This window comes from Ipomoea nil, unplaced genomic scaffold, assembly GCF_001879475.1.
Source record: "Ipomoea nil cultivar Tokyo-kokei standard unplaced genomic scaffold, Asagao_1.1 scaffold1074, whole genome shotgun sequence".
NCBI classification, from domain to species: Eukaryota; Viridiplantae; Streptophyta; class Magnoliopsida; order Solanales; family Convolvulaceae; genus Ipomoea; species Ipomoea nil.
In genome coordinates this window covers 3,742,830-3,755,625 of record NW_017617502.1, presented here as the reverse complement: position 1 = coordinate 3,755,625, position 12,796 = coordinate 3,742,830, and the positions used below count along the sequence as shown (strand labels likewise).

At 34.4% G+C, this 12,796-nt stretch overlaps 1 protein-coding gene across 1 annotated transcript; it reads left to right on the top strand.

The window, feature by feature from the left end:
- The first annotated feature begins 4,450 nt into the window (after positions 1-4,450).
- On the top strand, positions 4,451-8,510 carry LOC109182854 (cytochrome P450 714C2-like). Its single transcript, XM_019333077.1, has 5 exons — positions 4,451-4,843; positions 5,921-6,147; positions 6,900-7,147; positions 7,310-7,670; positions 7,912-8,510. The coding sequence occupies exons 1-5, from the start codon at positions 4,552-4,554 to the stop codon at positions 8,338-8,340; spliced, it is 1,557 nt and encodes a 518-aa protein (XP_019188622.1). The 5' UTR covers positions 4,451-4,551; the 3' UTR covers positions 8,341-8,510.
- Positions 8,511-12,796: the final 4,286 nt, after the last annotated feature.

Genomic DNA, 12,796 nt, shown 5'->3' with positions numbered 1-12,796 from the left:
ATATATATATATCAATGTTGAAAAAATCGCTAGGCGCCTAGAGTGCCTAGGAGGTCGGACGCCTAACGCCTAGGTCCCCCAGCGCGATTTTTGCAACAGTGATATATATATATATATATATATATATATATATATATATATATATATATATATATATATATATATATATATATATATATATATATATATAATTAGGTTATGGTGCGGTTGGGGTGCCCAGGTGCGGTTGTGCGGTTTAATCTGGGTCATTCATCTCGCTTAAATCAACGTCTAGGATTGTCAAAATTTTTAAAAAAAATGTGGTGGCAATTTTGTAATTTTTGCATCTATGTCAAAATTAAGGTGAGCAGATCTGTGATTAATGTGCGTGAGTTTTGTATATAAGATGCGTGAGGTTTGTGGGTAAGGTGCGTGAGTTTTGTGCTTAATGTGTGTGAGGTTGTGCTTAACGTGAGTAATTGTTAAAACTTAAAGTGTGGACTTTTGTGCTTAAGGTGCGTGAGATTTGTTCTTAATGTGAGTGGAGTTTGTAATTAATGTGCGTAGGGTTTGTGCTTAATGTGTGTGGGTTTAGTGATTAATGTCAGTAGTTGTTGAAACTTAAGGTCTGTAAGTTAATACTTAAAGTGCTTGGTGTTTGTGCTTAATGTGCGTGAGATTGTGCTTAATGTGTGTGAGTTTTGTACTTAATGTGCGTGAGTTTGTGCTTAATGTCAGTAGTTGTTGAAACTTAAAGTCTGTGAGTTAATATTTAAAGTGCGTGGATTTTGTGCTTAATGTGCGTGAGGTTGTGCTTAATGTGTGTGTGTTTTGTACTTAATGTGAGTGAGTTTGTGAATTTGTGTTTAAGGTGCGCCATTTTTAGCTTATGCTTCTTTCTTCCAGACACGCGCGTGTTTTTTTTTTTTTCATTGATTTGAGCCGCTCAGACGATCTAGCCGCACAACCGCACTGGAAGCTATATATATATATATATATATATATATATATATATATATATATATATATATATATATATATATATATATATAGTTCTACTACATGTACTTCATAATCTTACTTCCTAAATTTTACTCCTTGATGTGGCGGATTCTGATAAGCTATTTTTCATGTGGGTTCGAATACAAGTGTCTACATCAAAGTTTTATGTGTGAAAGTACAAGTTAGAATTAGAAAATGGGAGTGCTTTTAACAAATGGTCTATACAAGGTAGATGTAAACTCTGCGTAATTAGCATATGAATATTTTGATTGATAACAACTTACCCATCAAGATTTTTTTTTTTTTTTTTACAATATTGTAGTTGTTATAGAATAATATTATTCTGCATTTAAAAATTTTGTGTAATAATAATAATAATAATAATAATGATAATAATAATCTTATTATTATTATCACCATCATCATTAATTTTATATATATATATATATATATATATATGTTATTTTATAATGGTATTTATGTCTTTTAAAAACATATTCAATTTCTATTCCTTAAACCAACCAAACATTCGAATATAATTTCTAAAGTCTATTTCTTTAGCTAGTGAACCAAACAATATAATACAATTCATGTTTTATTCTTTGCCTATTACATTCCCTATAGAATAATATTACTATTCTATCAAAATTCATTTCGTGAATGAAACGTTAAGTCATACATCTCTAATCTCTAATAATAATAACAATAATAATAATAATAATAACAACAACAACGACAACAATAATAATAATAAATTTTAGAAAATCCACTATTATGAATACAAAAGAGCAATGACATTTTTTTAAAGAGAATGAAAATTTTTATTTTCATTATTTATAGAAGGGTTTCTTCTTAGAATTCTTTTTTATTTATTTATTTATTTATTTATTTATTTATTTATCCTTAGTCAGAATTCTTACTAAAACTTTTCTTAATATTTTTCTAATGTACCCCTCTTAATATTTTTCTAATGTACCCCACATACTTTTGCAGACCTTAGCTTTATTATTTGTATTCATCGGTGAAGTTGAAGCGGTAAACAGGAAAATTAAAATTTTAATGTGAAAATGAACAAGTTTTGAAAAGAAAACAAAAACAAGAGACAAAAAAGCAAGGAATTTTCCTTCTCCGATTTGCTTTGAAAAAGTCTTGCAGTTCGTAGACACAAAATGTGAGGTACAGCCTCTCTTTTTTTTTTTTCTAGGGAAATAATTGGTGCGTTGAAAGTGATTTATATATATATATATATATATATATATATATATATATATATATATATATATATATATATATTTGTTCTTGTTTAATTGGTTGAAGAAGATGAAAGAAATAAATTTTTGTGAGCACAAAATAAATGAGGGCAAAATTTCTTTAAAAATGCAAGTGACTTTCTAGATTATGCTAATTTTAATTATTTTTTCAACAGATTGAATTCTCAACTTTAACTTGACAGACATTTGAGAAAGATGTAAATTACTGTCTCAGAATAACTTAGCCAGTTAGCAGATAAAGTCAAATTGTCGCTTGATCTTTTGGAGCCTCACCCACTTTGTCCAAGTCATGGCTCACAGCCCGAGCATTTTTGGGGGATCCGAGTCTATCGCTTTATCTTCTAGAGCCTTGCTACTTCGTTCGGGTCTTGGCTCGCAGCCTAGACCCTTTTAGGGGATCTGAGTCTATTGATTGATCTTCTGGATTTTAATTTGCTCACTTCGTCCGAGTCTTGGCATCTATTACTTGATCTTTCGGAGTCCCGTTCACGTCGTCGGAGTCTTGGTTTGTGGCTCAAGCCCTACAGGGGTTCGAGGCCCATTCTTGAGCCTTCCAAGTGCCAAGATTTTGCTAAGGATGGTGATCGGACCGCGGGTTGATGCAGTGTCACCTAAGTTTTGCTTGCATGAGTCAATTTTTTTTTCAAATGTCATCTTGCCTTAGCCAAGCGTTGGGATTGGCCAATGGTGGGCTCTTCCGTTGGGAAGTGAACGGGGCCAAATGCCATACCGACCCTTAGGGAATAGTTAAGCGTTTTCGTGACCAATTCACGTGTTCGCCCAATAATAGGCTCTTCCGTCGAGTAGTGAGCGAGATCGAGTCCCGTACCGAATCTTAGAGAAAATTTGGTGTCTACGTGACCAAGCTGCGGGCTCGACGAAGACCAAGCTCTTCTGTAGGTGGTGAGTAGGGTTGGATCCCGCACTGGCCCTTAGGGGACACGGTGAGCAGAATTAAAAAAAAAAAAAAAAATTATCTTCATTCGACACAAAGTCGCTAAAAATCCACATGATTACTTCACGATAATCAACAAGTCTACTTCAAAAATATTTTAAATTAGTGTATTGTTAAGTGGGGCTTTAGAGATGTTGCTGGATTTTTATGATGTAAATTTATGCACTAAACTTAAGATTTGTCATGAAGTAGACTTGTGATATTTTTAATTGCACTTTTTTTAAAAAAAAATAGTTTTGTAGTATACTTTTTGTATTGGTATCAATTTTTGCTCCATTATGCTAAGAATGAATTAATGATTATTTATGCTATCCATGAATGTATGATTAGTGTATATGATTTTTTTAAAGATGTAGAACATTTGTATTGTCCTATTAACAAGAAGAAAAAAAGGATGATTTTGAGTAGTTAATGACGTCATTTTTAATGTCATTTAAACATATTTGTTGACATAGGACTGGTACCTCATGCTACAATAATGATAAGAGCAAGATAAAAAAAAAACAAAAAAAAAAACAAAAACTAAAACTAAAAGTGGAATGACATATATAAATTTAGGACCAAATAAGAAAAAAAAGAATTAACACTTTTTTTTAAATGGTACCGATGACTCTATTACATTGTAATATCTTTTCAAACATATTTTCTCAACCAGAGGCTCGATCTCATGACCTCCCACATGAGAGATATCATTACATGTCATCTGAGCACAAGGTGCTTGGCAACACTTAGAATTGAATAAATCAAAATGTTCTTGTATTTAATGCTATTTAAATGCTTTGTTGACAAAAGATAAAAATGATCATGTCACAATAATATTATAATCAAAGAGAGATGTTTACTAAAAAAAAAAAAAAAAAAAAAAAAAAAAAAAAAAAAAAAAAACTGACACCTATAAATTTAGGAAAAAAAATGAAATCAACTCCTTGTGTTTTTTAATCATATAGTCCATACTAACATATTATGTTTGAATTGATTTGAAAAAAAAAAAAAAAAGAATTATAATTATTATTTAAATTTTTTCAATAAAATTTAAACGGGTGACAGATAATTCTGCTTTTTTAAAAAAAAAAAACATATAATTTTACTATTTAAAAATATACATTTCCGGAGACTGAGTCGATATAAAAATTTTGTTTAGTCCATGTAAATAATAACCTGATTGCACTGCTATATTGACTTTGAATATACGGAGTAATAATTATACTACTTGACCGGCTGTACTGTACAACACTTTACTATATTTATATAAGCTAACAGGCAGATCGAAGAATTAAGCTAGGCAGGCTGATAGATAGAAGTAGACTTTTCAATTCCTGTCCTACAGCCTACAACTAAGCCGCCATGGCCATGGAGATTCTGTTTTCTTTAATTGGGATAGGGGTTATAGCCTTGATTTTGCGTCTGTATAATGCTCTGGTGGCTAAGCCGGAGAAGCTGAGGTGTATTCTGCGGAAGCAAGGGATTAGCGGCCCGCCGCCGACGGTGGTTCTGGGCAACGTTTTGGAGATCAAGAAGTACAGAAACGCCAACAGCGTTAAGGCTCCGACGGCCGCCGTGTGCGGCGGCGTGCCCAAGGAACACAACTGTGGTCGTCAGCTCTTTGGTTTCTTTGAGCCATGGCAAGAGAAGTATGGTGAGCTTTCCTTCTCTTTCTTTCCGCTCCAAAAAAACTATTTTTCTCCTCCATCCTAATTTGGAATATTGGAAATTAATGTCAAGTCAATTAATTTTGCCTGCTTATTACGCAATATAATGGGAAGAAATAGATCTTTCATTTGTCTAGTTATAGTATTGACCAAATTTTACTCTTTGGTCAAATTATTATGTGGACCAGGGTCCAACTGCAATGTGAATCCGGGTTCAAAAACATAATTTACATACTGAATTTTCATGATTGGTCATAGTTTATATACACAATTTACATATTAAATGTTCACAATTCAAATTGTTACATTTAGGCCCTGTTTGGTAAGATATTGGCCTATAGGTCAATTTTGACTTATTTGACCATTATTAATTGTTTGATTTAGTTAAAATATCAATATAAATGTTTGGTTAATTAACTTTTTGCAACTCCAAAAGGCTAAAAGTCAAAAAGGTACTCAAAGCAACTTTTTTAATTAACTTTTTGAGAAAAAAAATTATACCAAACAGTTATCAGTTAACAGCTAATTTACCAAACACTTTTCTACAATCAGCTAATGTTATCAACTATTTATACCCTCTAATTAACACAATCAGTTAATGGCTAACGGCTATCAGCTAACATCCATTTTACCAAACAGGGTCTTAGTATGTAAATTGTGAACCTTTACTAGATAAATTGTGTATTTTTGACTCGCAAGGTGGACCCGAGTCAATGGTATAACTGTCCTTACTCTTCCACTAGTGTGATATTGTTATATTTAGTAGTAAGTTAATCACTATTTTGGTCCCTTAGTTGTTTCTCAACTATCGATGTAATCCTTTGTTTTCAATTTCAGCCAATGTGATCATTGAATTGTTTAAAATTTGACAATTAAACCTTTTCAAAGACCAAAATTGTGATTTTCACATTTTTAAAATTTCATCAATTTGGTCATTGAAAGAGTTATAAGGTTAGATTTGTTCCGGGTATACCCCAGATTGCGACTGCGAGTTTCTCTTGTCGGTCGGTCAAAACAAAAAGAGTAAATTAAGTGAAAGAATGGATTTGAATAATGTTGAACAGGGGAAGTGTTCGTGTTTGCTCTTGGAAATACTCAAATACTGCATGTGACTCAACCGGAGATGGTGAAAGAGATAACCACATGCACTTCTCTAGAATTAGGGAAGCCAACATATCAAGCAAAAGAGCGCAGTTCCTTACTGGGTAAGGGCATCCTCACATCCAACGGTCCTTATTGGGCACATCAGAGAAAAATAATTGCACCAGAATTGTACATGGACAAAGTCAAGGTAATGAAACAATTTGAAAATTACCGATTTGGTCCCTCGACTATGAGGATTTCACCAATTTGGTCCTCGACTACCAAAATTACTCAATTTGATCCTTGACTATGACATTTTTACCTGATTTGGTCCTAAGTGTTATTTTCATGTCAAACCTAAAAGGCAATTTTGGGATTTAAAAAAAGTATCTTCTTTCTTATTCTCTAAATCTAAGTCATTTGTTTTATATAGATATGTTATTTGTTTTCGATAGCAGTCGCAGCTTCAATATGCAACCAAAGTGCAGTGAATCATCTTCATCCAGCTATAAGAATCGAATGATGTTCGAAAATGGAGATGCTTATAGCTGGATGAAAATGATGTTGGCACAAAGCAGCAAATTTTTGAACATCATTCGATTATTATAGCTGGATGAAGATGATTCACTGCACTTTGGTTGCATATTGAAGCTGCGACTGCTATCGAAAATAAATAACCTATCTATATAAAACAAACGACTTAGATTTAGGGAAGAAAAAGGAAAATACTTTTTTAAATCTCAAAATTTCCCTTTAGGTTTGACTTGAAAATAACACTTAGGACCAAATCAGGTAAAAATGTTATAGTCGAGGACTAAATTGAGTAATTTTGGTAGTTGAGGACCAAATTGGTGAAATCCTCATAGTTGAGGGACCAAATCGGTAATTTTCTCGAAACAATTTAATTTCACCAAATATTATTCAATTTGGTATCAGAGTCAGACCAAATTTTGTGTGTAGGGAATGATACACATAGTGCAGGAGTCTACAAAGACATTGATAGATAGTTGGAAGAGTAGAATTGAGAAGGGTGGTGGGATAGTTGCTGACATAAATATTGATCCTGATATGAGGAGCTTCTCTGGAGATGTTATTTCCAAAGCATGTTTTGGTAGCAATTTCTCTAAAGGAGAAGAGATTTTCTCCAAGCTTAGAGCTCTCCAAGAAGCTGCCTCCAAAACCAGCTTAGCCATTATTCCTGGCATGAGGTATTAATTCCATTTTTGGTTTTAGATTTATAGCTGACGGTCCGCTTTTAGTTGGTCCGAGTATTATTGTGGCATGACTATTTCTGGTCCTTTTTTTTTTGTCAGTTTAGACTTTTAATTGAGATGGAGCACATTCTTGAATTGTTACAATTTGATCGTCAGGTATATACCTACAAAGAGCAACAGGGAAGCATGGGCAATAGAGAAGGAAATATATAAGAATGTTTTGGAGATGGTGAAAGAGAGGTCAGAATCTGGGAATGATCAAGATCTGCTGCAGATGATTCTTGAAGGGGCGAAAAACGGCGACGGCCGCCTCAGCCCGGACGCCATAGATCGCTTCATTGTTGACAACTGCAAGAACGTCTACTTGGCCGGGTTCGAGACGACTGCAGTTTCAGCCACATGGTTGCTCATGCTCCTCGCTGCAAACCCCGAGTGGCAACAACGAATCCGGGCTGAAGTTCAGAGCATCTGCAGGGGCCAAACCCCCGACGCTGACATGATCCGCAAAATGAAACTGGTACATTTACATTGTTTCAACTAAAAGTCTGAGCTGATAGTGCGACTACATGCACATCTGCACAATTGAAGCATGTGCTACGTGGACCGTAGTCGCTTATCATGACATTTTGTCTGGCTCTGATACCAAATTGAAGCATATGCTCCATCTCAACTAAAAGTCTAAGCTAATAATTGGATTGCACATTAATGGTTATATGCTCAACATGCACAATATAATTACGATTTTGTATTGTTTGCAGCTAAGTATGGCCATAAACGAATCTTTGAGACTATATCCACCCGTATCAGTGATGTCAAGGGAGGCATTGAGTGACATGAAGTTTGGCAACATAAATGTTCCAAAGGGTGTTAACATATGGACATTTGTGTTACCTTTGCATACAGATCCTAAAATATGGGGACCAGACAGCTATGAGTTTAATCCGGAGAGATTTGCAAATGGTATAACTGGAGCTTGCAAGTTTCCTTATCTTTACATGCCATTTGGGGTTGGTCCAAGGGTGTGTTTGGGGCAGAATTTGGCATTGGTTGAGCTCAAGATTTTGGTCTCTGTCATCCTCTCTAACTTCGAACTATCAATCTCCCCTACTTATATCCATTCTCCTGCTCTCAAGCTGGTTATTGAGCCTGCAAATGGAGTGAACCTTCATGTGAAGAAGCTGGAATGAAGCTTCAACATAATCTTAGTTTACAGCTTATGTGTATAACTTGTTCTTATTGCCTTATTCTCCTTTTCGCAGTAGTTTCTAATATTAATAATCACTTTTGTTGAAGAAATGGTGAACCCTATATGTAGTAGTTTTACCAATGCTTAATTAACTTATGGTCCATTTGGAAACTTAAAAAATGTTTTCAGCAAAAATAATTTTTAATAAAATATTTTATTTTATTTTAATTTTCTATTGTTCAGCTGAAAGTTAAAAAATTGTATTTTTTTCTTGGTTCATTTTCTTGAAAATGATCATATGATTTATTATATAATTATAATAACAACGGGTGGTAGCGGTGGTGGTGGTGGTCATGGTGAAGGAAGGTGGTGGTGGTGGTGGTGTGGTGTGGTGTGGTAGTGGAAGAGGAGGTGATGGTGGTGATGGTGTGGTGGTGGACATGGATGTGGAAGAGGTGTGATGGCGGAGGTGGAGGTGTGATCAATGTTGCAAAAATCGCGCCTAGGCATTAGCCGACCTCTTAGATTATCACCGAATCTATGGTCTAAGTAGTTGACTACGGCGCCTTATTGGTCGATTAGCTATTATTCTCTTTCTTTTTTTAATGAGTTCAGTTTTTGCTAACATTTTAACCGTCTAGACTGGAGAAAAATAATGTTATATAAAAAGTAGAATTTTTTTTTTTTCTTTTTGGGATTCCTCAATATAATCCTCAATTTCTAAATTTATATTCCTTTATCATAATTAAAATTATATTTGAAGAGTTATAATTTTTTTTAATGGATCAATTTTAAAAATTTCTCATATATATATAATGGAGAGAATTTATAGAACTAGAGTGAATTCTTTTGGTCTTGTAGAGCTGGCCAAAGTCCGGGCCCGATTCGGTCTCGGGCCTCAGCCAGCACTGCTCAGGACCGGTCTATAGTATTCAGGGTCGGTGCCGTGCTGGGCCCAGGCCCGGGCTTCTTGTGGGCCGATCTCGGGCTAGGTCCGTAATTTATTATATTGTTTATTTTGTTTTAAATATATAAATTTTTTTATAAATTGATACATTATTTGTGTTTAAAATAAAATTTGAACGCTTAACCTCTTAATCTTAATCTTAGTTACCAATTTAAGTTTTTTCTAATTAAGCTACTACAACCTCTTGATACATTAATAATAATTAATTGCCTGCATGGGTAGCTCAATTGGTCATAGAGGTGAAACTTTGGAAGAATAACTAGGGATCAAGTCTCACCAGCGCCAGTGTGCTTCTTCCTTTTGGAAGAATAATTAATTTATATATACACAGTCACACACTTTTCTAAAATTAATATTTTTGTTATTAATCTCAAAATTTAAAATTAACATGATTTTCTAAAATTAATATTTTTGTTATTAATCTCAAAATTTAAAATTAACATGATTTTCTACTAAATTAAAATTTATAAATGTCGTTAAATACATTTAAACCTGCAGTCTTGTACTATTAAAACTTGATATAAGACTTATTGACTTAATATTATTTGATAACTTATAAATATTATAAAATGTCGTATAATTTATAAAGTTCATTTGATTTTTACTCACTAAATTATGTTAGATGATAAATTAAAAATGGAATAAGGGTCAAATTAGCCACTGAACTATACACAACAATGCAATTAGGTCATTCAACTAAAAAAACATGCAATTAACCCACTGAATAAGCCAAAATCTTGCAATTGGGTCAAAAGTGACTGGTTATTTAGGTTAACCGATGACGTGGCAGTTAACATTTAATAAATTATTTTATTTTATTAATTTTAAATATTAAATTAAAAAAAAACCCAACCTCACCCATCCCCTCCGTCATCTCCGATCGGCGAAAGTGCAAACTTTGTCTGCAAATGGTCTCCGGCCAGAGCGTTGTGGACTTTGTCTTCCTACGGCTTTTCAATTGTGTGGGGTTGATAAGCCTCAGCTTGTTGAGCAGTCTGTGTAACGTTTATCCGTTACTATTATTATAATAACATTAGGATAAGTTATGATAATATTCAGTATTTGATATGTGGTGCAACACTAATAACCTAATAACTAGACTACCATTATGATTAGGAGTCTGGTTAGGGTTTAGGAGACCTAAAGACAATCAACCACAATGATGGCCAGTGGTTATATAAGGTCACTAGTCCTCTCACTGCTCACATTACATACCTCATACACCATCTAGAGAGAGCTGAGTAAAGTGAGAGACAAAATACTCGTTACCTCCCTCTGCAGCAGTCCGGATCGTGCAACCGTGTAAAGAGCTATGGCTGGAGGTTAGTCGATCCTGTAATCACATATTTATGATGCATGTGATATTTTAGTCTAACAGTTGGTATCAGTCGCCATAAATAATCTCTGCCTAGTTTTTTTAATTGCTTAAATATTTACATATGTTGTATACAATTTGTATAATTGAGATACATATGTGAATATTCTTGAGTCCGCAATTAAATTTTCTGGACTGCTGGAAATTAAGTTTTTTTTTTTTTCCGCATTAAGAATTTAAAATATAAGAAAAAAAATTAATTGGATTTGCTTTCCTACTGCTGCGCCATTCTTTAGCAATTCCAATTGCCATTTTATTTTGAAATTGCCAGAAACTCTTTGTTGTTGGTGGAGGACACATTTAATTTCAAAAAAAAGTTAATGTATATGTCGTCCTCCTTCATCATCACCAACAATGGTGTTTCCGGTGATGGCATGGATCAACGATGACGATGGCACGACCTTAAGGAGTGTCGTGTTCTGTATGTCGTGTCTGGAACGATAAAAGTTTTAATCAATATGAAGTGTCTTGATCTACCAATCTGATCACTAAATTTAATTCTAATGGGATCAAAACATGTTTTGTGGAAGAGTGTTGTCCCAAAGTGCAGGAGTAAAATCACGATCTTTATGCGTTCAGAGACACCGCGCCGTCATCATCATCTCAGGCATAAGACTTTTCAACTCTAGTTATGAACTCTGCGGTGGAGAAACGCCTTAGAAGTTGAGAACCCCATTTAGTATTCAAAGTCTTTTCGGGAACACATAAGAAGATTTTGAGCCAATCATCTCCTGGAAATTCTTCAAAACTAGATGACCCAGTGTCATTCCTCACAGCACAGTACACATCATTTCAAATATTGTTTTTTGTTTTTTCTCCTTTAATTATGATGAACGGAGAGGAGGAGATAATTCGACATTAACCATGTGCAGACGAAGTTTGCCGGCCGGTGAAAAGTGCGTTTGCACTTTGCCTCTGGCCGGCGGGAGGGGAGGGGTGTGGGTTTTATTTTTATTTCTATTATTTTTAAAAAATAATATTTAAAATTAATAAAGTAAAATAATTTATTAAATGTTAACCGCCATGTCAGCAACTCACTTGAATAACCAGTCACTTTTGACCCAATTGCAAGATTTTGACTTATTCAGGGGGTTAATTGCATGTTTTTTTAGTTGAATGACCTAATTGCATTTGTGTGTGTAAGTGGCTAATTTGACCCTTATTCCATTAAAAATTTATAAAAGACTTTTAAAATGGGTTTGTTTTTAATTTATGGAGAATTGTTGTGAGTGGAAGTAAGAAAGTGTCGGATTAAGAATTTTTGTGTGATAAAAATAAATTGGATAAGAGTATTTATAGGGTAAAATGGTAAATAAAAAGAAAAACAAAAATATTTATCCGTTGCACTGGCCGAGCGGTGAGAACAGGAGTAGCCTCTACCGGAGGCCAAGCCTAGTCTAGCCTCCGATAGAGGCTACATGCAACGGCCAAATATATTTGACCGTTGCACGTTGCAGGGATGAGTAGTAAGTAATAAGTCTAGCTGCCACAATCAAAATTACTAATTTTTGTTTAGAATTTTAGGCATTTAGCCATGGAACCAAAGCTGGCATGCTTTGCTGCCATGGCTGTGTTTGCCCGGGCCTGGACCATGGGCCGGTTTCGTGTTGGGCCTTGAATTTTTTTAAAAAGGATCTGAACCGGTCCTTAACAAGGCGGTTCCGGTTCGAACTAAGAGCGGCTCAGGCCCAGTGAGGCCCAGGCCCATTTTTTTCGGGCCGATTCAGGGTTGGTTCGACCTTGAACCGGCCCGTGGCCACCTCTACGGTCTTGATTGTTTGATTCAAAAGTCTTACTCTTTTTGCATCTTCAAAAATTCAAGATATTATCTCCAAGAGAGTTTAGATGTGCAATTGGCTGGACAAAAAATAGGATGCTTTTGAAAATTTCAAAAAAAAAAAAAAAAAAAAAAGACCATCTTTCCCAGATGTGCTTCACATTTTTCAAATTTAATTTCATATATCAAACACATGCAATTTATTTATTTATTGAGAAAAGCCATATTTCTTAATTAAGAAATATGCCAAACGCATTTGCATATGCGTTTGGTGTTTTTTTTTAAGGGTCTAACACGGCAAATTATATCGTGGACAAGGGTCCACAGTGCAAAGTACA